Genomic DNA, 26,231 nt, shown 5'->3' on the forward strand with positions numbered 1-26,231 from the left:
CAATAGAAGGTGAGATACTGGATATACAATAGCCCCATGCCCAGGAGTCTTTCTCTTGATACCTGTGGGTAGGAATAAGTCTGTTTGTCTTGGAATCCCCAGAGCTGCACCCCCATAAGCCCTGGTTGAACTGGACTGAATCCTGCACCTGGAGCAGGAGAGGAGTGGGCCCTAGGGCAGGCAAGCAGGCCACACTACAGTGCCGATGAGCTCCCCCATCTCTCTCCCCCAGCTCTGTTCCAGACTCACACTCTTGCCACGGTCCTGGCTGGGCTCCCCCGGGGCCAGCTCCCCAATCAGCAGGGGCTTCATGTACTTCCTCACAAGATGCAGGTCCTGGTGGAAGGCGAGGAAAGCGTCCTGGATGGGAAGAAGAGACAGCACCTAGAATAAACAAAAGCTCTCTGACAGTGCTTCCACATCTCCTTTCTGCTTAATCCGCAGAGGACTGGCACCTTGACAGGTCCTTGGGAATCGTCCAATTGACCATTTCACAAATGAGGAAACAGAGGCCTGGAGAGTATTTACTCGGGGCAGTTCTGCTCATAAAGAACAGTCGGGATTAGGACCCGGGTTTGAGAACTGGAAGGGGCCTGCTGAAGCCATCCACTCCAAACGTCCTCATTTTGCAGATGGGGAAACTGAGGCCCAGAAAGGGGGAGCTGCCCAGGGGTCACACAGCGAATGAATTGGCAGAGACAAGATTCAAACCCAGGTCCCTTGAGTCCAGGTTGAGCCCTTTTCCCACATGCCTTAGCTGGGTCCCTCTCCCTCTTCCCGAGCCCCTACCCCAGGCAGTTATCCGATTAGCTGCCCAGGCCAGGTTCAGAATTGGGCCTCTCTCTCAGACCCCTGGGGGAGGAGTCCAAGGTTGTGGGAGTCGGTAGATTGCTAAACAGCAGCTCAGCAAGCGACCGATGGTAGAAGATGGGTTCCACCCCCACCCCCCATTCTGGACAACAAGACAGGTAGCGAGGTTCAGGACCCAGTCCCAGGAAAGTCAGGGAATTTATCCAAGATTATAGGATCAGAGACATGGGCGGAAGGCACTTCGGCCCACACAAGCAGGAAGTAAGCTCACAATATAGCTCTGCTATTTACTTTAGTTTCGCCTCTGGGCCCGTTTCCACACCTGCCTAAAACAGGCCGGGCTCAGGACCTCTGGGGTCCCCTCCAGTTCTGGACCTCGACTCAAAGTCCCTAAGCCTGTAACACAAAGGGACTGATAGAGATCGTGCCCAAGGTCCCAGTACATTGTCTGGAGAAGTGAGATTCCTGGGGAGAGGCCCCCAGGGTTAGGATGCGATGTGGAGCCAAATCAGGAGATCCTTGTTTACAAAAGCAGGGGCCAAAGGGAAAGGCTGACATGCCTCAAATGTAGTATCTTATCTATAAGCAGATTACAAATATTTTGAGCAATAACCCTTGGAAAAAGCCTCCACTTCAAATCTACCTGGGTTCACTTGTGTTACTTAAAAAAAAAATTCACCCTGTGCCTCAGTTTCTTCTTCTGTAAAATGAGGGTGTTGCACTAAATGACTGGACTAGATGGAAGGTAAGGCCCTATTTATGCTCTAGGCCCTGAACTAGTATAGAGATTTTGGGGTTTGTTTTTGGGGGTTTTTTTTGGCAGGGCAATGAGGGTTAAGTGACTTGCCCAGGGTCACACAACTAGTAAGTGTCAAGTGTCTGAGGTCAGATTTGAACTCAGGTCCTCCTGAATCCAGGGCTGGTGCTTTATCCACTGTGCCACCTGGCTGCCCTAGAGATTTTTTAAAAAGAAAAAAAAAAAACCCCAAAAAACCCAAAACCAGTTCCTGCCTTCAGGAAGCTTATATTCCCTTGGGTGAGCTGGTGAGTTGTTCATGGTCATAAGCAAGCAGGGCCAGGACTGGTGCCCATCTGAGACAGTCCCCAGAGATTTTTTTTGTCTATACCACCCACTTCCTCACTCTTCATACACCCTTCCTTCTCACTCCTGCTGCTAACCCCCCAAATATTAATTACAACATCTCAGAGCTATAGACCGATCTGTGGCCTGGTGTGGCCTGGTGGAGAGAGTGCAGCCCTCAGAACTCAGAAAGACTGCAGACAGGCTGGTCCCTTAATCCTTCAGTGCCTCAGTTTTCCTATCTTTAAAATAGGGCTGACCACCTCTGTAAGGTCAACCTGGCAAGGCTGTCATGAGGCTCACATGACACAAGGCTGGTAAAAAGTGCTTTGCTAACCTTAAAGCTGTCAGTTCTTTGATTATTAATGCTACTCAGGAAGGGCAGAGTAGCCAGCAGGCATTTATTATACACCTGCTGTGTGCACAGCTCTTGGTGGGGAAGGAGCAGTGGTACACGGGGCAAAGGTGAGACCTGGCCTTCCTCAGGGCTCCCAATCTGAGGGTCAGGGAAGAAGAGAAGATGACCACAAACAACTAAAACACACACACCAAAAGTCTGAAATTCTTAATCCAGAAACAAACCAATGGGAGGTTCCAGAGGTTTAATCAGTGACCAAGCGTTTATTAAGCACCTACTGATGTGCCAAGCTCTGGGAATGCTAAAGAAGGCTCACCTTCTAAGAGGGGAAATAACTCGTCAATAATTAGGTGGTTCCGGATTGAAGGGGGAAGGGAAGACACTGGTAGTTGGGGCTGTGGCTTGCAGGACATGGGAGGGGGCAGGGAGCCAAGGGGTTTAAAGGGCAAATGGAAGAACAGGTATCAATGTTCCAGGGGCTGAGGAAGGCTTCCCACAAGACGTGGGAGGGGACCCGGATAGAATTTCAGCAGGTGGGGACGAGGAAGGAGGACATTTCTGGCTCAGGGAAGCCTAAGTGGGCAAAGGCACAAGAGTGGGACGTCCCGGGGGCAGGGGGCAGTCCAGCTGGGCCAAGCCAAGCAGCATGGGCTAAGCTTGGCATGGAAAAGCATCTCAGACGCTGAGCTTGGGAGCTTGGGCAGCAGGAAGCCATGGCAGGGTTTGGAGCAGAGGCCTAGCGCGGAGAGCGAAGGGCTGGCTGCTATCTATCTGCAGGAGCCAGTCCAGCTCCAGGGGGTGTGGGCTTCAGCCCCAGCCTGACCGTCCTAGTCTCTGCCTTCAGTTTTCCTAAGCCCCCCCCCCACAACCTGATGCAGAGTGGCAATGTCCCAGCTGCCCTGGGGAGAGGGCACACCCCCTTCCCCCACTAGGAAGCAAGCAGATTGGGTCAGGAACCTGAGAAGCACATCGGGATGATGCCAGGAAACAAGGCCCCAAATGCCCTAGTGACCCACACTGATGTAACTCAGCCTCTCCATTTCAGAGGGCTCAGTCCCTCGGGAGCCTGGATCCCTGAAATGGGATGGGAGACCTGGATGGGCCAAGAGCCCACAGCCCTCGAGAAGAGAAGGTTGTGGCTGAAGAGCCCCTGAAGATGGAAGAGCAGGGGTGGGGAGGCAGAGATGGATGAGGGAGGCAGCAGCCTGGGGTTCAAAGCCTTTCACTGGCTCCCCAAGTCTGAATTCCTCAGGCAATGTCAGAGCCGGCAGGGACCTTAGAACAGAGAATGTAAGCTGTCAGCTGGGTAATGTTAGAATGTAGAAGATTAAAGATGTAAGAGGCCTTAGAACATAGAACAGGGAATGTCAGAGCTGGGAGGGGCCTTAGAACATAGAACAGGGAATGTCAGAGCTGGGAGGGGCCTTAGAACATAGAACAGGGAATGTCAGAGCTGGGAGGGGCCTTAGAACATAGAAAAGGGAATGTCAGAGCTGGAAGGGGCCTTAGAACATAGAACAGGGAATGTCAGAGCTGGGAGGGACCTTAGAACAGTGTCAGAAATGGAAGGCCCTAAGAACAGAGAACATTAGATATCAGCTAGGAGAAATAATAGAACCCAGAAGAGTTGAAAGGGCACAAGGGGACAGTTAGAAGGCACCCCCAGAGATTATTTAGTCCTATCCATTCATTTTATAAGGGCAGCTAGGTGGCTCAGACCTCTGGGCCTGGAGTCAAGAAGACCTGTATTCAAATCCAGCCTCAGATATTTACTAGCTGTGTGAACCTGGGCAAGTCACTTAACCCTATCTGCCTCCATTTCCTCCTCTCAAATGAACTGGAGAAGGAAATGGCAAACCACTCCAGTAAATTTGCCAACAAACACACAAACAAAAAGGAAAACCCCAACCTCAAATGGGGTCACGCAGAGTCAGACATGACTGATCAACAATTCATTTTACAGAGGAACAAAACGAGCCAGTGAGCTTGTCCAGGATTACATAAGTGGCAGAGCCTTGAGCTCAGGCCTGCCTTGCTCCATCTCACCCCATGGCCTTCTCCACCACCACCTGGCCTTCCCCTGCCCTCCTCTACCTGGGGGTGGGGGTGGGGCAGCCCCTAGAAAGCCCCTCCCCTGAGGCTGCTGCTCATCTCCCACCTCCTTCCTGGCCCAGTCTCCCCACAAGCCCCGCCTGCTGGGCCCATTCAGAAGGGCTCTGGCTCTGTCCTTGCACTCTTTCTCCATCCCTCCCAACCCCACTTTTCTCCTCCTATCTTGGGCTACAGGGGTGGCCTCCACATAGATCACCCCCTCCTTGAAGGCAGAGGCCTAGCCATCCTTCTCCGTGCTCCCAGAGGCTGTTGGTGCTTAATCAAGACACTGTTGGATGGGCTGGGCTGCAGTCGGGTTATCGAGAATGTTTCACGGCCTTCTGTCTCACCAGGCCAGGACTCTCTGTCCCTCCAAGCTTATTACTCAGACCTAAAACGAGGGCGGAGCCGGCCTTCAGTGCTCGCCATGACCCCACAGTCCATCCCCACTGGGAACGACCTGCCCACAGGACTGTGCCGTGAGCCAGCCCCGTCCTTGGACAGCAGGTGCACGGTCTGTCACTGGCCTGTCCCTTGAATCGGCCTTTAGCAAGCCAAGGCTACCTCCCAGGGTATTTCCAGACAGCCTCAGAGGGCTCAGTCAGGAATGGGGCCATGGGTGACTTCCCCCTTCTGCCTCTGTCTCTTCTTGGACATTGACAGAGCTCAGAACTGCCCGAGGTCCTTTGTGAACCATAGAGAACAATGTAAGAGACCAAGGAGAGAATCCTAGACTCTCACCTGGCAAGGGGCTGCAACCTGTACCTGAGAAGGACTTGCTCCATGACATCTCCAAGGAGTCCCCATGCAGCTTGGGACATTGTACCTCTGAGAAGGAAGAACTCACCATTTCCCCGCCTCTGGACAGACCTCCCGCTTTGGCCTCCAGAGCTCCTGCAATGGGCCCTGCTGTCCTCATGGGCGAAGGCCTGATGACCCACTCTCTCTAAGCAGGCGTCACTTTATTCCATTCTCTGCCCCAGCCGACACTCCCGGGAAGGATAGGACAAAGCACTTCCTAGGGCTTCTGTCCCACGGCTGTCAAGGAACATTACGTAAGTGCCCAGTATAGGCCAGGTGCTAGGACCCATGGCAGCCCACAAGCGGACAGGACGTGTATGAGCAAGGATTAAAGGAAATAATGACCAAGAGGGAAGGCTCGAGAATTAAGAGGGGTAGGAAGGCCTTCTGGCAGTAAGACTACACGTTGCTGAGACTTGGAGGAAGCTGGAAATTGAAGCGAGGAGGGACAATTTTACAAGCAGGGGCAGCCAGAGGGAGTGGCCAAAGCCGGGGTATGAGGGGCCAGCATCCTGATATCGAGAGAGCACACAGTGAACAGCAAGGTGTAAGAACACTGGGGAAGCCAGAGGGGCTACGAAGGACAAACAAAGCCTTTGGCATTTATTCTCAGAGGTCAGTGAGAGCCCCTGGAGTTTACTGAGCGAGGGGGAGGGTAGAGGAGACATGGGTCAGATCTATGCATCAGGAAAATCGCTTTGGTGGCGAAGGGAGAGACTTGAGGGCCACACCAGGGACTATCGCGTATAGTCCAGGTGTGAGGTGATGAAGGGTCTGCAGGGGGTAAAATCCAGAGATGTTGCAAAGGTGAAGGGGTAACAGCTTGGGGAAGCTAGGGCGTCACGAGGTGGATACAGTACGGAGCCGGGAGTTGGGAAGACACGAGGTTCAAATCTGGCCTAAGACACTTACTACCTCTGTGACCCTGGGCACCTGGTTTGCCTCAATTTCCGCAGCTGTCAAAAAGAGCCCAAGGGGGAAACGCAAATTACTCCAGGATCTCTGCTAAAAACCTCAAAATGAGGTCACAAGAGATGGAAAATGGGGGGCAGCCAGGTGGCACAGTGGATAAAGCACCAGCCCTGGATTCAGGAGGGGACCTCAGGCCTCAGACACTTGACACTTACTAGCTGTGTGACCCTGGGCAAGTCACTTCGCCCTCATTGCCTAGCAACTAGTAAAAAAAATCCAACCAAACAAACAAAGAGCCGGAAAATGGACTGACCAAAATTAGAATAAAAGCACTTTGAGAGCAGGGGTTGGGGTTTTGTTTTGTTTTTTTTTTAACTTTTGCATTTGTATCAGAGCTTGTGGGTAGAGAATATAGAATGTTGGACTTTTCCAATCCTGCCTCAGACACTGTGTGTTGCCCTGGGCAGGTCCCTTAAGGCACTGTTGGCCCCAATTTCCTCACCTGTAACATAACCACAGGGCTGCTGGGAGGATCACTACTGCCGCTGCCCTCAGCAGGGTCTCAGCCCAGGGAGAGCTTTTGTAAACACGGTTAGTCACTGCTCCTCTTTGCTACAATCCTCTTGACAAGAAGCCTAAATGTGCCTGTTATGCAACTTCCTTCCCACCTTGGCTCTGCTTCCCCCGGGAAACCAGGCTGGACACGGCCAATCCCTCTCTGGACCTGAGGACCACAGTTACTCCACAAGCATCTACCCTGTTCTAGGCACCGGGGGATAGGATCCAATAGAGGCAGAAGACAAAAACACAGTCATTTGAGGAGGGGGAGAGGGAATTGCGTGCCAAGGAGGATGTTAGGACAGGGAGAGGATCCCTCCCAGGTTGGCACAAGAGGAAGCCACGTCAGACTTGCCAATCTGCCCATGTTGCTTTGCCCACTCTTCTCAAGTGGCATGCTTACGTATGTGTTTTGGCACATCACAGGTGCTTTATGTTTACTAGTCGATTAGGCAAAGAGTCAGGAAGACCTAAGTTCAAAACCTGCCTCAGACACTTTGGGAGACTTGGCCTCGGTTTATTCATCTGTTTGTTTTTTCTGGGGCAATGAGGGTAAAGTGACTTGCCCAGGGTCACACAGCTAGTAAGTGTCAAGTGTCTGAGGTTGGATTTGAACTCAGGTCCTCCTGAATCCAGGGCCGGTGCTCTATCCACTGTACCACCTAGCCACCCCTCAGTTTCTTCATCTGTAAAGTAACATCTACAAGGTTGCTGTGTGGACAAGCTATTATTATTGGTGATGTGGAGGGGCTGGGAGGAAGAGATGCAGTGCAGGTAAACAAATAGAAAACATCTCTATCTTGTCTGTACAGTCTGAATGTTAGCTCCCCTGTTAGGTCAGGGGTTCCTTGAGATCAGCCCTGGCACTTACTACAGAGCCTGGTATACAGCAGGTGCCTACTAAGTGTACTTCTGCTTGGCTTGACAGTGAGGACAACGGTCTGAAAGGATGGAATTTCAACAAGGCCAAGGCAACCATTAGTGTTAGGGAGGGGGAACAATCTGTCCCAGTCCTTTGCCTCCTGCAAAGGCCCAGAAGGGAGCCCAGAGGGCAGCAGTCACAGTCCAAAGTGCTGGAAACCCAGTGCTCTTCCTACCCCACAGGGTGCTTTCTTCATGCCCCAGGCAGTGGTGGGCATGAAGTCTTAAACTTGGGCCCCACCATGGCCAGAGTGCCTAAGCCAGCTGCCACCGCCTCTCCCTTGCTCAGTACACAGCCATCCTGTGCCTACCTGGGACCTCTTCAATTCAACTCAACAAGCAGCTAATGAGCACTTATTGTGTACCCTGGCCAAGTCCCTACAAGTATCTGTCTACACCTACAGGTGTCCCTCACAAAGTGTAGCACCCGATCTCAGCTGGATGTACTAGATGGTGTGCTAATCTGAGGTGGGGGAGACAGAGAGGAAGACGTAGAGGCTGAGAGAAACAGATACAGACAGAGAGACAGAGAGAGAGAGGAGAGAGAATAAGAGAGAGGGGGGAGGGAGGGAGAGAGAGGATGTTACATCCTTCTTCTTAGAATCTTGCTTAATCAGGAATAACCGGAAAGTCTTGCCGTCCTTTTGAAAAGCAAGATGCTGGGGCCAGGGTCTCTTCTCACTTAGGAAATGGATGGATGGACGGATGGGTCAAATGGAGTACACCCAGAGAAAGGGATCAGAATGACAAGAGTCTTGAATCCATTTCATCTGAGGACAGTTGACGGCACTGGGGGGGGGATACTCAGCATGGAAAAAAGGAGAAACAGGACAGGCTGGCTGGCCTTGGGGTCTTGGGGGCAGGCTGTACTCAGAGTGGATCCTTCTCTTTTTCCCCTTGTGGTAGGCAGTCAAGGCCCCAGCAACCTACAGAGGCCGCCATTTTCTGGACTCCTCCAACTTAACAAGAGCCTTCTTGAACTGGACTCAAGACCTCATAGGTGGTCCAAGAAGGGCAAGAAGACAGCCTGCAATCTCCTTCTCCCCTGGAAGCAATGCCTCCTCCCACCAGGAAGGCTTCCATTCTTAGGACGACATCCCCACCAACACAACTCTGTTCTCGGCTAACATTGTGCCACCCCTCTTCCTCCAAGGGGTCTCGCGTCCCTTCCGTCCCTTCCTTGCCTCACTGGGTCTGGGAAGCAGAGGGACTAGAGGTTGGACTCTTTAGATGGGTCACTTGCTACCTTCCCTTCTGCAGGCTTCAGTTGTTCCCTCAGTCAGTGGGGATAAGAACCCTTGCACCTGTCACAGACAGCTAAGCGGAAGGTGCTTGAGAATCCTGGTGAGGGATCCTAGACCCTCGGAGGGCCAACTAGTATAATCCTCCCATTTCACAGATGAGGAAACTGAGACAGGGGAGATTGTATAACTTATGAACCAAAAAAAATTAATTATTAGTTCTAGAAATTGTTTATTATTAAACTTATAATAATGGAATGGTGGGGTGTGTTCTTCTTAACCCTTCCCTGGTGCCATCCAGAAATCCTCCCTCCAGAATGTACAGGTCTGGTCATCCGGGTGCACCAAAGAGCTCAGGATTCAAATGCTGACTCCATCGCTGACTAGTTTTGTGTGACCTTGGCTGAGTCCCTCCCTTCTGAAAAAATGGGGGCTCCAAAGTCCTGTCAGTCCATGGACAGGTGTGCTGCCACATGGTCCCCAATGAGGGAAAGGCTCGGGAACTCATGCCCCTCTTTTCCAGCACTCTTTGGGGGGTTCATGCCAAATAGCTCCCTTGGCAAGACTTTCTGTCCTAAGGGAATATCATGCGTAGCTGCTCAGGTGAAGGGCAGACAGTGCCCCTGGAGTCAGGGTCTCAGGTCAATGACCAAAGGAGAGTTTCACGTCACTTCCCGCCTCCACATTCCTTAAACACTGACCTAAGGGGCCCTCTCCTGGATAAAAGAGGAAACTGAGTCCCGGGCCAAGGTCCCACAGGTCTCCCACATCAAAGAAGCCATTCATCCTTTACCCAAATGCCGCTTCCTTTCCATCCTAACCACACTGCCTAGGCCTGTGTGCCCCTCCTTGGCCAAGTTTCCTACAGACCCACCAGTGAGACCAGCCACCCAGGAAGAGGCTGCCAGTGGGGTGGGCACCTCCAGACTTGGGTCTGACCTCTGACTCTGCCACTTCTAAAGGGAAGCAACAGGGGCTAAGTGCCTTCTCTTAAGCCTCAGTTAGACCTTCTCCTCTGGAATACAAAATTTAGGGTTGTCTCTTGTCTGTCTGTCTCTCTCCCTCTCTCCTTTTCTCTCTGTCTGTCTGTCTGTCTGTCTCTCTCTCTGTCTTTGTCTGTTTTCTGTGTCTCTCTGCTTCTGTCTCTCTCTCCCTCCGGTGAGGGGAGCTCGCTACCACCCATACCCCTCCCGGACATCTCTTCATTGTGGAGGAGTTTTCTCTAACACCCAGCCTTGGTTTTCTTCCTTGACCGTCCCCCTCACGGCTCCTGATTCTATCTTCTGTGGCCAAACAGAGCAGGACTAACCCCTTGATCATGGGACAGCCCTTCAGCCTTGAACACAACTGTTGGTGCCCCCACATTTTGCCCAGTCCTTTCCCTTCCCCAGGCTACCTGTCCCCAGTTCTTCACATTGCCCAGACTCCTGCTGCCCTCTTTGGGATACCCCCAATTTATCAGGGCCCCTCCTAAACTGTGGCACCCTGCCTCAATCCGGGGCATCAGATGGTAGGCTAACCCAACCTATTTCCTTATTCCTAGAATCACATCCTAGGCTGGGAATAGTCTCTTTAATGTCCTTAAGTTGGGAATAACCTGCTGTTCTTTGAGAAGATGCTCAGGCAGTTCCTTTCCCATTTGAAGACAAGTGGGTGACCCTGGGCAAGTCACTTTACCCTGCTTGCCTCAGTTTCCTCATCTGTAAAATGAGCTGGAGAAGGAAATGGTAAACCACTCCAGTATCTGTTCCCAGAAAACCCCAAATGGGGTCATGAAGAACAACAGAGCAACAAGTGGGTACGATGGGGAGAATCATCAAGGGTCTTGAACCCCACCATCCTCTCAGGACAGCTTTAGGACTGGCTTCACTCCGTATGAAGAGAAGGGGGCAGGCAGAGGGGCCTCATGGAAAGAGCACTGGCTGTGGAGGCTGGGCCTGGACCTTCGGTCCTTCATCCCAATGCCTCAGGGGAATCACTAAAGCCTTTCTGGGCCCTTGGCCTCAGCAGAGGGCCTCAGGGAGCCCTTCCAGGGTCATGGCTGAGATCTGTGGCTAAGTACAGGAGGGCAGTTGGGTGGAAAGGAGAGATTTATCTGCTCAGCCCCAGAAGGCTACACACCAGAGCTGCGGAATCAGGCTAGAGACATATTGGCCTGGAGTAAGGGCAAAGATCCCAGAATACAAGGATGCCTCAGGAGGCAGGTAGTGAGCTCCCCACAAAAACCGGACAAACCGCTTCTGCAGATGTTGGAGAAGGGGACTGGTTCTTGACCTACTCTGGGGTCGGATTAGATGCCACTCCAGCCCTCCTAACTTTGGGATGACCCTGAGGAATCTCCTTGGGAACCAAAGGACTTCCTACTAACGTGCAGCCCACAGGTGGGCAAAGTGTCCTTCCCAGCCCTCCCTCGACACAGCAGGAGGAACCTGCCCCAGCAGGCCTCGCTGGGACTCGGAGTGCCTCTGCCCAGAGACTGGCATAAAACTTTTCAGAACAAATACCATGCTCTCTGCTCAGATGTGCTCATTAAGGCGAGGGTAGGGCTGAGTTTCTAAGCATGAAAAGATAATAGCTTCTGGCTCACAATGGTCCCCTTTCTCTATAGATCCTGGAGCCTAACAAAGCACTCCAAGGCGAAGATCGTTACCCCCACTTTGCAGAGGGGCAAACCCAAGGCTGAGAGGGCAGAGAGGCAGTGACTCACTGAGAGCCACACAGCAAGGAAAGAGAGGGGAATGTGCCAGATGGATCACCCCAATGCAAAAGAATCAAAGGGTCAAAGGAGTCAGGTTTTGAAGTTTTCTTGGCAAAGATACTGGAGTGTCTGAGGCCTGGATTTGAACTCGGTCTTCCTGACTCCAGGATGGCCCAGTGCTCTGTCGCACTGCCTTAGGAGCGAGCTGGCTTAGATGATGATGATAATAATTATACCTACTACTATTAATAATAGTAAAACAACAAGCAACAACAGACTAACATTTCGCTACAGTGTGCACAGGCCACTTTACAATTATTCTCTCATGGGACCTTTATAACAACCCTGGGAGGGGCAGGTATTGGCAGTATACCCATTCCCATTCAGGGAGACCCACCTGTCACAATCTGGCCTAAATCACTTACTTGCTGGGTGAAGCTCCTACCTACATCGTCCAGGGTTATGGTAAAGATGAAATGAGTTGTGTTTGTAAAAGTGCGCTGTGTCCTGGCATGCGTAGGTACTTAATAAATGCCTATTCCATTCCTTCTGCTGTGTTCTTCATCCTGTTGAAACAAAAAAATCAGGGGGCGGGGCGAGATAGACGTGGATGATTCATTCTTGACCCACATCTACAGTTAGTAAGAATTATAGAAGCAGGCTTTGAACTGGGGTTTCCTGGACTCTACCTTTTAAGCATACCCCAGAGACTGGAAGAAGCCATGTCCCCGAAATGGGAAGGGGCCCCAGTGATCCTCCAGAATGACGGTGGAGAAAGACATGAAATCAGTCCTTCCCCCTGGCCTTCCAGACTAAAACTGTGTGATTTACCAAGGGTCTCTGGCCCTGAGCTGTTCTGGGAGATAAACTAAGAGCAAACATTTCCCTGGGGTGAAGTCGAGGTTTCCAAGTCCACTAGCAGAGGGCCTAGTCTTTGCAGGCTCTGCCTCCTGACTGACCCAAACCTGGGGCTCTGTGTACAGACCTTGGGGGAAGATGCTGTCTCTGCCACCTTCCCCTCCCCCTCTTCCTGCTCCCCCTGGTCCCCAGAACTTTCCCGCCATCAGCTTCAGTGCCTGCTTGCTGCTGACCAGGGCTTGCCCATTCTGTACCCACCTCTGAGGCCACCTGCCTTCACTGACCCAACCAACGTTAATTAAATGGAAGCCCCTGCCTAGTTTATGTCCAGAGGCAGATAGCCCCGTGCTGGGCTCTGGAGCAGAGACAAAGTTCAAAGAGGACCAAGGCCTCTGCTCTTCCAGAGCCGGGCACACAGACGGGCATGCACGTGCCTTTCAGGCACCAAGGGAGGATTCCCCTGAGCAGGGGAAGAGGCTGGCCCCCGTGTCATCCCTTCATTCCCTCCATCCATCTTTGGTGCCTCTGGTGAGCTGGCAACCCTGGCTCCCCTCCCAGGACCCCGCCAACTCCTTCAAGGACTGGGATGTGGAAGGGGGGTTGGGGTGGACGAGCCCTGGCAGGCCTGAGAAAGCCCGCAGGCCACGCAAGCTCAGTTTCCCCGAGGATGACCCAGAATAACCCCCTCGCCAGGGCCCCGGCAGGATAGGGATCGCTGACATCCTCTGGCGGTAAACCCCAGGTTGTGGGGACCCGAGGGACCTCCTTCTTCCCGGTCCGAAGGACAATGTGGGCCCTGGGTGGGGGAACGGGAGGGCAGGAAAACGGCCGGCTTGGCCATGTGGAAGCCGGCGGGGCTACCAGCTGCTTCCCCCACCTGGTGAATTACGGTGGAGCTGAAAGGGCTGCGCGGGGCTGCTCAGACTGCCCCCCAACCCCGCTCCCTCGGATCCCCCCAATCCCCGCTCCCTCGGATCCCCCCAATCCCCGCTCCCTCGGATCCCCAACCCCGTTCCCTCGGATCCCCACAAACCCCGTTTCCTCGGACCCCCTCCCCCCCCCCCGGCCCTCTCAGCCTTGCTGGGGCCGGGAGCGGGAGCGTGAACCAGCCGGGTGGCTGGACCTAAGGGCACACCGCTGCAGGGGGAAGATGGTGAAAGAGTGGGGAGATACAAGGGGCGCCCTGAAGGTCTCCCGAGGGAGTGAGGTGGCACGCTGGCCCGGGCGCGCTCCGTAGGATAGGGCAGCGGGCCAGCCGGGAGCGCCCCGCCCCTTACCGTGGCATCCTCGCCGGCGAAGTGGCCGATGACCCCGATGTCCGCCCGGGTGGCGGCGGGACCAGCTGGGTGATGTTGTACACCTTGCGGTCGATGACCAGCCACTGGTCGGTGCGGAGGTTGTGCTTCTGGATCTCCTTCCAGCTGTAGGTCGGCAGCGCTGGGGTATCCCGCTCAGCGGAGCCCTCATCTCCCTGCTCCCCGCCTTTGCCCATGGCGCCTGCGGCCGCCGGGCTGCCAGCCCCAGCCCCGCTACCCTCTACCCGCTGCCGCAGCTGCCGAAGCCTCCACCGCTCCGGCCGCCTGTGCCGGGCCACCCGGCCTCCCGCGCCGCTTTTGTCTGCAGCTCCTGCCCCCGCCCACCCTCCCTCAGCAGTAGCCCCGGGCTCCCCAGTGCCCTCCCGGCGGCCCCGCCCCCTCCCGGCCCCCGGTGGACTTTTCCCTCCCGCCGCAGCCCCGCCTCCCCCAGTCCAGCCCCCGCAGGAGGAGGGGGAACCCAGCCCCCCTCCCGCCCCCCAGCCCCGGCGGCCCGGCTTCCAAGGGGATCAGCAGAGCCTCTGCACCAATCCGTGTGCGCCGTCGGAGGGGTCGCCGGCCTGCTATTGGCCCAGGAGTATCTTTCGAAGGCCAGCGGGCTGGACTCCGCCACCAACCCGCAGCCCGCTGGCTGGCCCGCATGGCCCGCTGCCAACTGCACCCCCTCCCCCTCCAGGACCAGCAAGCAGAAGGCCCCTGGCACCTGAAAGCACGAACTGGGAGGACACACCTGGATGGCCGGGACACACACACACACAACACACACACACACACACACACACACACACATATACACACGCTGTCTGCAGCCTTCCAGATTTTCACCTGATAGGGCAGAGGAAGGGGAGGCCCTCAGCCAGCCTTCCGGCAGGCCTTCAGGAAGGAGGGGGCCCAGGCAGCGCTCAGATGCATCCCTTATGCTCACAAGGAGGAGACAGGCTCAGGCTTGAGAAGGGACTGGTCCAGGGTCATACAAGTAGGAAGCATCAGAGAATGGCATTGCAGGGCATTTGCCTTAACTGAACCCCGAATGAACCCTTGGCTTTATATTCCCAGATGCGGCTCCTCTCTTACCGAGGAGGTAGGATAGTGCAATAGGGAACGGGATTTGGGGGCCTGAAAAGGCCTGGATGTGCAGGACTGGGCCGTGCCAGAGTGCTCATGCCAACCCCTCCTGGCCCGTGCTCCTCTCCAGGGTCGAGACTCCTGCCGTTGGTAGCCTGGAGGAAGCAGGGGGAGGTGATAACACACTGTGCGCCTCTTGCCCCGACACCTCCCCCTTTAGAATAAAAACTCCTTGAGAGTAAAGGCGCCTCCATTTCCTCCCCTAATGTCCCGTTTCTAATTCCACCAAAGCTGCCTTCTCCAAAGTATGCATTGATCTTTTTATTGCCAGAGCCAATCCAGTCCTTATCTACCTGACCTCCTTGCAGCCTCCCACTGAGCTGTCTCCTCTTCTCTTGGATCCTCTCCTGCTGGATCCTATGCTAGCTGTCCCCCTAGCCCCTTGGCAGCTCCAGTTGGATTTTCCATCATTAACCTGAGAGTGAAATAACTTGTCTATGGTCAGGAAGCACCAGGCACAGGATTCCAACCTGCACTCAAGTCTATTGTACTTTTCCACTTTTGAGGGGGTGGGGTGGAGGCAATGGGGGTTAAGTGACTTGCCCAGGGTCACACAGCTAGTAAGTGTCAAGTGTCTGAGGCTGGATTTGAACTCAGGTCCTCCTGACTCCAGGGCCGGTGCTCTATCCCCTGCGCCACCCAGCTGCCCCAGTACTTTTCCTCTTGCAAGAACTGGGGAAGTGACAAGAACAGGATCCAAGCAAAGCGCTGGGATTTCGTAGGACAAGGAGAGCATTTGAGCTGAAGGCATCAGGGAATGCTTCATGGAGGAGGTGGCAGCAGAGTCTGGAATCCAAAGGGGGTGAGGGTTGGGGAGGGAAAGTCTATGGGTGAAGAAAGGGAAAGACTTCATCCCTCCCCTCCCCCCTATGGGGATGGGGGTGGGGTTGGTGCTGACCCAGGGGTGGAGCATTGTGAGCAAAGGCCAGTAGAGTTTATGGGGTAGAGAAGTAGGAGGGAGATAAAGGAAGAAAGGTAAATTACAGGCAGATTGTGGGAAGACTTGAGTAGCAAGAAAACAAGAGCTTGGGTTTTCTTCAATGGGCAGCATAAAGAGCCACTGGGTCTGGGAGCAGTGGCCTGACACCATGAGGGGATTAGCAGGATTGATTGAAGGACCCAGAATGTCAGAACCCGAAGGGACCTTGGAACCGAGAATGCTGGAACCCGAAGGTCCTAACACCCGAAAATGGTAGTACAGGGCAGAAAAGACTTGTCGATTTAGGACTTCAGAGACATTTCATTCAACCCTCTCATTCTGCTGGAAAATAGGACCCAGGGGCTGTGCATCCCCTTTGACCCAGTAATACCACTGCTAGCTAGTCTGTATCCCAAAGAGATCAATAACAAGGGACAAGGACCCACATGGACAGAGATATTTCTAGCAGCTCTTTGTGGTGGCAAAGAACTGGAAATTGAAGGGATGCCCATCCATTGGGGAATGGCTGAACAGGTTGAGATATATATATATTTTTTTAATTTTATTTTTTTGGTGAGGCAATTGGGGTTAAGTGACTTGACCAGAGGTTGTGATACATAAGTGTGATGGAATACTATTGTGCTGTAAGAGATTGTGTTTACTTTTGGGTTGTTTTTCTTTCTTGAGGTTTTCCCCTTTTGTTCTGCTGCTTCTTTCACAACATGACTAACAAGGAAATAATTTTGATGTGATATATGACCTATATCAAATTGCTAGCCATCTCGGGGAGGGGGGAGGGAAGGGAGGGAGGGAGAAAAGTTTGGAACGCAAAATCTTATAAAAATGTGTGTTTGAGGGTGTTAAGGGCTAAAATTCTAGCTAGTCTGTCTAAAATATCCAATGAGTGGTCGCCAATAAATTATAAGCTTTAGCAAGAGTTAGACTTTAAGCGTTTATTAAGGAGAATAAGAATTTGGGAAAGAGAGAGAGAAAGGCCTAGATTCCTATCTATTAAAGGGAGAGCGCATTTCTAGCTCCGCTTCCACCAGAGTCCAGAGGAAAGAGAGTGAGACCGAGCGCCAGTCTCTTCCTTCCTCCTCCCACTAGCCCGCGTCACTTCCTCACGCCAAAGAAAAGACTCCTGGTCTTGCCCTCAAAGACCTTCGCTTCATGGGTGGAACTCTTCTACAGTAAGTCTCCAGCGGGTGGCGTCATTCCAATCATTACAAGGGGAAGCTAGGTGGCCCAGTGGATAAAGCACTGACCCTGGATTCAGGAGGAATTGAGTTCAAATCCAGCCTCAGACACGTGACACTTAACTTACTACCTGTGTGACCCTGGGCAAGTCACTTAACCCCCATTGCCCCACAAAAAAAAAAAATGCATGTTGAAAACTAGATTTACATGTAACTGAAAAAAATTAAATATTGTTCATATTGAAAATAAGACCCAGAGAGAGGAAGCAGCTGAGTCAAGAGAGGTTATCCCGACCAGCAAGTAAGAAGAGATGCTGCTGGCAGATAGAAGACCATGTCCCTCTCCTGGGTCCAATTCCCTCCTGTTGCTGGAAACAACCCCCAAGTCTCTCTCTCACCCTTAACAAACCTTCACTTGATCTGGCCGTCCCTTTCATGGCTAACCACTTTAGGAAGGTCAGCTACGCTTTGCTCTCTCTTTTCTGGCCCCATCATTCCATCCGAACCACCCTCTGCAAAGTCCATGGCCAGACGGATTGGCCTTCATCGTCATCCCAGCCAGGTCTCTGTGGAGCATCATCTCCTGGATTCTCTCCTCCAGCTCTGTCCTGGGTTCTCCACTTGCCTGCCTGCACGTCTGCTCCTCAGTCTCCTTTGCTGGATCTTCCACTGAGTTACAGCCACTAACTGTAGTATCTCCCAAGGCTCTGTCCTGGACTCTCTTCTCTTCCTCACTCACCTCCGGTAGACTCAGTGATCACCTCCATGTGAATGATGTCCAGGGCTATATGGCTAGCCTAGGCTCAGAGCCCCAGTTCCATTTCTAGCTGTCCTTGGGACATTTTCAACTGGTTGCCCCCCAAAGTGTCCAAACATCTTTCTCAGAAAAACATCCCCTCTTCCCCAGGCTTCCAGTTTAGACATCAGTGGCTCCCCTCCCTATCTCATCCAGGATTAAATATAAAATCCTCCTGGCTCTTAGAGCCCGTAGAAGTTAGCCTGATCTTACCCAGATTCCCTGCTATCTCTCTGGTTAAAATGGGAGCTCCTGGAGGCCAAGGACCGTCTTTTGCATTTCTTAAGCAATAAAAGGATGTTTGTAAACAGTCAGTTGATTGACTAAGCAACTGATATATTCTAGGGCTCATGACATACTGGGACAGTGTCAGACCCAAGTTATTCTGCAGGTGAAAGAAAGGAGGGGTAGAAAAAGGGCCAGGCAACTGAGAAACGGGAACAGGTAACAGTCTGGTGCCCAGAAGACATGTGTCCAAGCATGAGCTGAGCTGAACCTCACAGTCAGTGGGTGCTCTAGATGACCAAAAAAGGCTTTGGAGCATCACTGGGGCAGAAGTCACTACTCACTGTCTGGATGGATACGGGACAGGATCCACTAGAGTTTCATTTGTCTTTGTTGGCCAAGGAGAACAATAAGGGAGCATTTTGTAGTGGAATGAGTGCTAGATTTACAGTCCTCTGGCCTGATTTCAAACTGACACGTGACCTTGGCTAAGTCACTTGACTTTTCTGAGCCTCAGTTTCCTCCTATGTGAAATGAGAAGGCTGAACCAGATGACCTGGAAGGTCCCTTACCACTCTAAATCTCTGTCATTACTTGAGTTGTAAGTGGTTAGGGGGATGAGTGGGTGGAGCACCGGTCCTAGAATCAGGAAGACCTGAGTTCAAATCCAAATTCAGATACTTAGTAGTTGTGTGACCCTGGGTAAGTCACTTAACCTCTATTTGCCTTAATCCTCAGGAGAAGAGAATGGCAAACCATTCGAGTATCTGTGCCAAGAAAACCCCACAGACAGTGTGGTCCACAGGGTCACAAGTTGGACAGGACTGAACAACAACTCCAGTTAGGGTGGAGAAAGTGGAAGAATCCAACCCATATTGCCACAGGATCTCTTGGCCAAAAGAACACTGAAAAGGGCAATGAGAAATGGCAAAGTGGACAGATGCAGAAGAAACTGGAAAGACTTGGATGAGCTGCTACAGAGATAAGTGAGCAGAAGCAGGAGACCAAGCTACGCGACGACAGCCCATGATAGGGAAAAACCACTTTCTTTAGCACTCAAATCAATGCACCAATAAAACAAGCGTCCAGGGGACTAAAGATGAAATACAGACCACCCCCAGGTGATGGAATTAAACTGGGTTTTTGGAAATGGTCAGTGTGGAAATTAGTTTTATTTGATTACACATACTTATGTATATTATTTATTTGTATTTATTATGAGGATTTTAAAAATTGTTCAGTTAGGGAGTTAGTAGGAGAGAGATAAGGTGTACATGTATATGTGTATATGTATATATGTGTGTGTGTATATATGTATACATGTATATACATGTATATATATATATATATATATGCACACATACATACAGGGTGGGCCAAAAGCCACTATGTTTTAATAACTTTTTAAAACATTTTTGGGCAGCTAGGTGGCACAGTGGATAAAACACCAGCCCTGGATTCAGGAGGACCTGAGTTCAAATTTGGCCTCAGACACTTGACACTTACTAGCTGCGTGACCCTGGGCAAGTCACTTAACCCTCATTGCCTCACCAAAAAAACAAAAACAAAAACAAAATAAACATTTTTATTTAAAGTTTTGAGTTCCAAATTTTATCCTTCCTTCCCTCCCTCTCCTCCCTCCTCCCTAAGGTGGTAAACAATCAGATATAGCTTATACATGTGCAATTATGTAAAACATTACCATAGTTTTAATACATTTTTGAAAATTGTTTTTCTTTATTTTTTCACCATTTAAATGATTTGTTTTTTCACACATAATGCAAATTCATTTCCTATATATACTGTATATGATGCTATGGTATTATAAATTAAAAACAAAAAATAAAGGAGTTATTAAATTTTTTTTGAGGCAATTGGGGTTAAGGGACTTGCCCAGGGTTACACAGCTAGTAAGTGTTAAGTGTCTGAACTCAGGTTCTCCTGACTCCAGGGCCAGTGCTCTATCCACTGTGCTACCTAGCTGCCCCAGAGTTATTAAATATTAAAACCCCTTTGTGACTTTTGGCTCACTGGGTGTCTATGTGTGTGTGTGTGTGTATATATACATATATATATATACACACACACACATACACAATACACACATATAGATGCATATATAACCATACAGAAACATACACATATACACAACATATACATACATATACATACTCATACATAATTAAACATGTATATATAATATGCATACACACAGATATGTAAAGACAGGGAATGAGAATCCAGGTTCAAAGGCATTCTTGTCCAGGGACGATGGGACTTGATGATCCCGGGGGATCTCTTCTAACTCTGACATTCTATTAATATCTAACTTTCCGGGGGCAGCTCGGTGGTGCAGTGGATAAAGCACCAGCCCTGGATTCAGGAGGACCTGAGTTCAAATCCGGCCTTAGACACTTGACATTTACTAGCTGTGTGACCCTGGGCAAGTCACGTAACCCCCCTTGCCCCACCAAAAAAAGAAAAGAGAAGAGAAATCCCAGTGCAGAAGTCCCTCCACTGTCACAAAACACATCCTCTCCTGTAACTTAAGAGAGTTAGATAAGTGCTTAGGACACTGAGAGGTTGAGGGATGCTAACCTGTAAATTAAGGAAACAATCAATATAGGAGAAAATAAGATCTTTAATCGGGGCAGAGGTATCCCGAAGCTAGGAATACCCAAAGATGGGAACTGAGGACAGGGTTTTTATGGGGTAACAGAACAAAAGGGAACCGAAAGACTGCTCCAGAGTCACCCACAACTATTTAATATAAATGAGCCTTTGACAAAAGACACTGTAGAACTGCTCCCGAGTTAAATATAGATGCAACTTAACTCTAAATAGAAACTATTTAATGCAGGTGGACCCTTTTACATAATAACACAAAGTCCGAGGAGTGAGGTGGGGAACCATTGGGAAGGAATAGTTTTCTCGGGGGAAGGTCCATAAGTCAATCAAGAGTCTGGAATTGACAAAGATTGGTCAGCCCCAGGCACTGACCTGAGAAGGGGGAGTAGGTGAAGATCAGTCAGTTTTCAGTAAATTGGTAGTTATCAGGGACTTGTCCCTGGGCACACAGCTAGTATGTGTCACAAGCAGGATTTGAACCCAGATCTCTCTGACTTCCATATGTCCTCATATGCTGTGCTTCCTCTCAAGTACAAATAGTATCGTCCTTATATTGCTATGGATAGAAACTCCAATTCCAGTAATCTGGGGGACTTTTGTGTGGTAACTCCTCATAACATTATAAAACTGTATGCATCACACATCTTGACTCAACTGTCCTTGAGCCCTACAGAGTTACTTCAGGAAAATGGAGGTAAAATGACTAGCTCAAGGTCATATACCTAGCAAGTATTCAGAGGCAGGATTTGAACTCAGAGCATCCTGTCTAAGGCCAGTACTCTATACACACCCTGTCATACTACCCCATTATCCTGATTTTACAGATAAAGAAACTGATTCAAAGATATGACATGACTTCTCCAAGTCCAAATAGCCAGTTAGCGGCAATTCTTGGCAAGTCATCTTAAAAATCTTCATTGAATAATGCAATTTCAAAGCATTATGGGAGATGGGCAGCTCTTAGCTCTATCACTTTCAAATAGTTCTCAGATTATTGAAGAATGTTTTCTGGAAATCAATGCCATCGTGATGGGCCTTTTATAATGATTTAATGGGAATCATAAGGAACATATGAATTTCTCAACTTTGCCGGGCACCAGTGCAAAAATTGACCATTTGGGGGGCAGCTAGGTGACACAGTGCATAAAGCACTGGCCCTGGATTCAGGAGGACCTGAGTTCAAATCCAACCTCAGACACTTGACACTTACTAGCTGTGTGACCCTGGGCAAGTCACTTGACCCTCATTGCCTCCCCCAAAATTGACCATTTGCTTCTTTTAGGAGATAAAGAACTCATAAGTACAGAAATATGAAACACAGTCTTTGGAGATGACAACACATTAAAAAATATATATATATATAGTCAATAAGAGGAATTAGAAGAAGATAATATCTGAGGCCAGATTTCCAGTGTTTCTGACTCCAGGCCCCAGGCTCTATGTGGCCCCACTGCCACAAAGCTGTCCACAGACTTAGAGAACAATTAATCCCTATATTACACACATTTCTGGCAAACACATCAATAAAAATACCTTATCAAACTCCTGTGAGACAAATAGATTCCCAATTCCCAAACCAGTTGGAGAACCCAGGGGGTTCTCTGTCGCCCCTCTGACTGAGTTCCCCCTCCCCAGGCTTGGACCGTGGTCACCGAAGCAGCAAGTCTCCTAGGAAACTTTGTGATCAAGGCCTGGATTCCAGAGACAACGCTTGGCTGGAATCCTAGGGTCCGAGAGACTCAGCTATACAAACTTTGCTCTGCCTAGGCCTAGAACAAGTTCTGCCAGGTCAAGGCTAAAAGGTTGAAAAATTACTCTTATTCTCTTAAAATTATTCTTGCAGAAACTTTATTTGAATACTTTGTGGTTTTTTGTTTTAAATACTGGGCTATCCTGAATAATAAAAGCGCACACTGTTACACACACAACGTGGTGCTGATGTATCAATGATTGATCATCTCTGATCTTCAACCCCCGTCAAGGGCATTGGCCCTCGACCCCGACACAAACCAAAGAGAAATAAAGCAGAGAAAGAAATATCACTAATGAACATTACTGTAAAAGTACTGAGTAAAATATTAGCAATGAAACTACAACAATAAACAGGCAAGTTCCTATTAGTGCCGATCATTCATCCCAAGAAGTGGTTGTGCTGTTCTAATTGACACTGCCTATTTTCATTGAACCAGAGCCAACTACCATCTGTGACATAATGATAACTTTGAAGAGTAAGAATTTGAATGCATTCAAAGTGTCAGAGGACTCATTCATTATTGAGACTAGTTGTATCTGAATATATACTCTGACCAGGTTGGATTTCTAACAAGGATGTAGGCATTAGGAAAACTACAGTTGTTTTAGCGGTGGGACTGGACAGGTGATTTCATTAATACAGGGAACGCCAAGATGAGAATCTTTCCTCTATCAATACAGTTCAGCAAACTGACTGTGTCACTAACTGTAGTCTTGGAGAGCTGCTTAGAACATTGAGAGGTTGACAGTTGTCACTTGCCGATATGTATCAGAAGTGGGAGTTTAGGGGGCAGTTAGGAGGTGTAGTAGATAAAGCACTGGCCCTGGATTCAGGTGGACCTGAGTTCAAATCCGGCCTCAGACACTTGACACTTACTAGCTGGGTGACCCTGGGCAAGTCACTTAAGCCTCATTGCCTGCAAAAAAAAAGTGGGAGTTCACCAGAACCTTTCCACTTTGTCCTGCTGTATCTCATGAATATAACAAATCATTTTAATAATAAAAATAGTAAAATTATATTCTCTAAAAAGACCTGTTTGGGGGCAGCTAGGTGGAGCAGTGGATAGAGCACCAGCCCTGGAGTCAGGAGTACCTGAGTTCAAATCTGGCCTCAGACACTTAACACTTACTAGCTGTGTGACCCTGGGCAAGTCACTTAACCCCAATTGCCTCACTAAAAAAAAAAAAAAAAAAAAAAAAAAAAGACCTGTTTGTACAAAAATATTTATAGCAGCTCTTTTTGTGGTGGCTAAGAATTGGAAATCAAAGGAATGCCCATCAACTGCAGAATGGCTAAACAAGCTGTGGTTTATGATGGCTATCAGAAATGACAAGCAGGAAGATTTCAGAAAGGCTGGGAAAGACTTGTATGAACTGATGTATAGTGAAGCGAGCAGAACCAAGAGAACACTATGCACAGAGACAGCAATATTGTCTGATGAAAAACTGCGAAAGACTTAACTATTCTCAACAATACAATGATCCAAGATAATCCCAAAGGACTATCCATGAAACATACTATCCACCTCCAAAAAAAAGAAGTGGTATTGATGGAACAGACCGAAGAATGCTATTTTTCACTTTCTTTCATTTTTTTCTTCTATTCAAGTTTTCTTATACAAAATGACTAATATGGTAATGTTTTACATAATTGCACAAGTATAACCTATATCTGCTTACTGCCTCAGGGAGGAAAGGGTGGGAAGGAGGGATAAAAATTAGAACCCCAAACTATAAATAAAAATGTTTATTACTTAAAAAAATTATATCCTCTAAATATATGACTCAATGGGCAAATGAATAAAGCATTAGGGGGCTGGGTCGAGGTTGGGGAATGAGAATCAACATTTTTGTTTAGCTCTCTCCTCCACAAGAACCTGAAAAATGCACCAGACCTCATTCTTTGATTTCTTCATCAGAAAACTGCCTGTTCACATCCTTTGACCATTTCTCAATTGGGGAATGACTTGGATTCATATAAATTTGATTTAGTTCCCTGTATATTTTAGAGATGAGACCTTTATCAGAAGTACCAGACCTAATTCTGATCGGGAGAGCTGAGAAAAAGTCAAAGTGAGTCATTTTTTCCAGCCCAAGACAGCTTAAGAAGATAGAGAGGTCTGAGGACATTGGTGTGGGGTCTGGCCAGAGGCAGTAATGGGGGGAGCATCATAGACTCAAATGACGGAGCAGCAGAGCAAGATGCATCAGAACAGAAAGAGATCCCCGAGGACCTATGTACTGGCTATGGGACTGAGGACAGGTGTAAACCAGCAGTTCTGTCACCTGTTACCCAATTCCAGGTCATAGGTCCAGGCTGGAAAGACAAAGTCACAAGCAAGCACGGGGTTCTAGCTGAATACTGAGAACAGACGAATTCCAGAAACTTAGCTAGGTGGTTTCTAACACAGAAAAGCAATGACTCAGTTCTAACCTTTAATGCAGCCCTGAAGCCCGCAGGGTGGGAAACCAAGAAAGGGGAGCCAGCAGTCAGTCACTCAAAACCTACAGAACTGCCCAATGGACTATCAGTGATTGAGTTCAGCCATTATTATGGCTCAACCACATGCAAACCCAATCAAGGAACTTGCAGAGCTCAGATCAGGAGGGCTATAAACAGATTCCTCCCCAGATCGCACCATTTTAGAAGCACAGAAAACTTTCAGGCCCCCAGGCTGAGCTGGGAAAGCAGCCAAAGGACACAAAAGACAAAAGCCCACCCACCTCCCACTGCCCCCACTTCCACCAGAAATGATCAGAGAGCTCAGCACTAACATTGAGTCAAAGTCAAGAAGGAGGATAGAAGAATGAGCAGAGAAAGAACCTGACCCTAAAGAGTTACTACGGTGATGGGGTAACACCAACACAGAAAACACAGAAAAAGACAATGACTTGAAAACATTTACAAGCAAAGCCTCCAAGAAAAATGGAGACAAGCCCAACAAGAATTCCCAGAAAAGTTAAAGCAAAAGATTAAAAGACAGGGGAAAAAATTTTATTTAAAGTTTTGAGTTCCAAATTCTATACCTCTTTCATTCCCTACCTATCTACCGTCCCCCCCCCCCACCAAGGTTGCAAGCTATCAGTATGGGTTATACAAGTGCAATTATGTAAAACATTACCATATTTATTTATTTAAAGTTTTTAGTTCCAAGGGGGAAAATTAAAAACCAAATAAAAGTGGAAGAGGAAAAAATGGGGAAAGAAATGAGAGTTAACCAAGAAAGTCATGAAAGAGAATTGTCAAGCAGGGCAGTGAGGGTTAAGTGACTTGCCCAGCATCACACAGCTAGTAAGTGTCAAGTGAATGATGCTGGATTTGAACTCAGGTCTGCCTGAATCCAGAGCTGGTACTTTATCCTCTTTGTCACCTAGCTGCCTCTGTCAGCTTTGTTTAAAAAAAAAGGTACAAAACTTCATTGAAGAATAAAACTCCTTAAAATTTAGAACTGGCCAGGTAAAAGCTAATGATTCCATGAGATATCTATAAATAAGAAATTGAGGGGAAGATAGGTGGCACAGTGGATAAAGCACCGGCCCTGGATTCAGGAGGACCTGAGTTCAAATTCAGCATCAAACACTTGACACTTTCTCGCTGTGTGACCCTGGGCAAGTCACTTAACCCTCATTGCCCAGAAAAAAAAAAGTAAATAAGAAAACGAAGTCAAAAGACTAAAACAAAAAAACAACACCCCCCCCACACACACAGAAGAAAATATGAAATATCTGAGAGGAAAACCAATTGCTCTGGAAAATAGATTAAGGGGACATAATTTAAAAATCATTGATCTACCAGAAAATCACAAACAAAAAAAGAACCTAGATATCATATTGCCAAAAATTATAAAGGAATACTCCCCAGGCAGCTTAGAACCAGAGAGCAAAATAGAAATTGAAAGAATCCACTGGTCAGCTTCTGAAAGAAATCACAAAATAAAAACTCCCAGA

At 49.2% G+C, this 26,231-nt stretch overlaps 1 protein-coding gene across 1 annotated transcript in view; it reads right to left on the reverse strand.

The window, feature by feature from the left end:
• FADS2 (fatty acid desaturase 2) overlaps nucleotides 1-13,946 on the reverse strand; it is a 39,424-nt gene extending 25,478 nt beyond the window's left edge. Inside the window, 4 exon segments of the mRNA XM_043970206.1 lie at nucleotides 250-360; nucleotides 13,607-13,639; nucleotides 13,641-13,670; nucleotides 13,672-13,946. Coding sequence (XP_043826141.1) covers nucleotides 250-360; nucleotides 13,607-13,639; nucleotides 13,641-13,670; nucleotides 13,672-13,821 — 324 coding nt within the window. The 5' untranslated portion in view covers nucleotides 13,822-13,946.
• Between the last annotated feature and the right edge of the window lie 12,285 nt (nucleotides 13,947-26,231).

This window comes from Dromiciops gliroides, chromosome 6, assembly GCF_019393635.1.
Source record: "Dromiciops gliroides isolate mDroGli1 chromosome 6, mDroGli1.pri, whole genome shotgun sequence".
Lineage (NCBI taxonomy): Eukaryota > Metazoa > Chordata > Mammalia > Microbiotheria > Microbiotheriidae > Dromiciops > Dromiciops gliroides.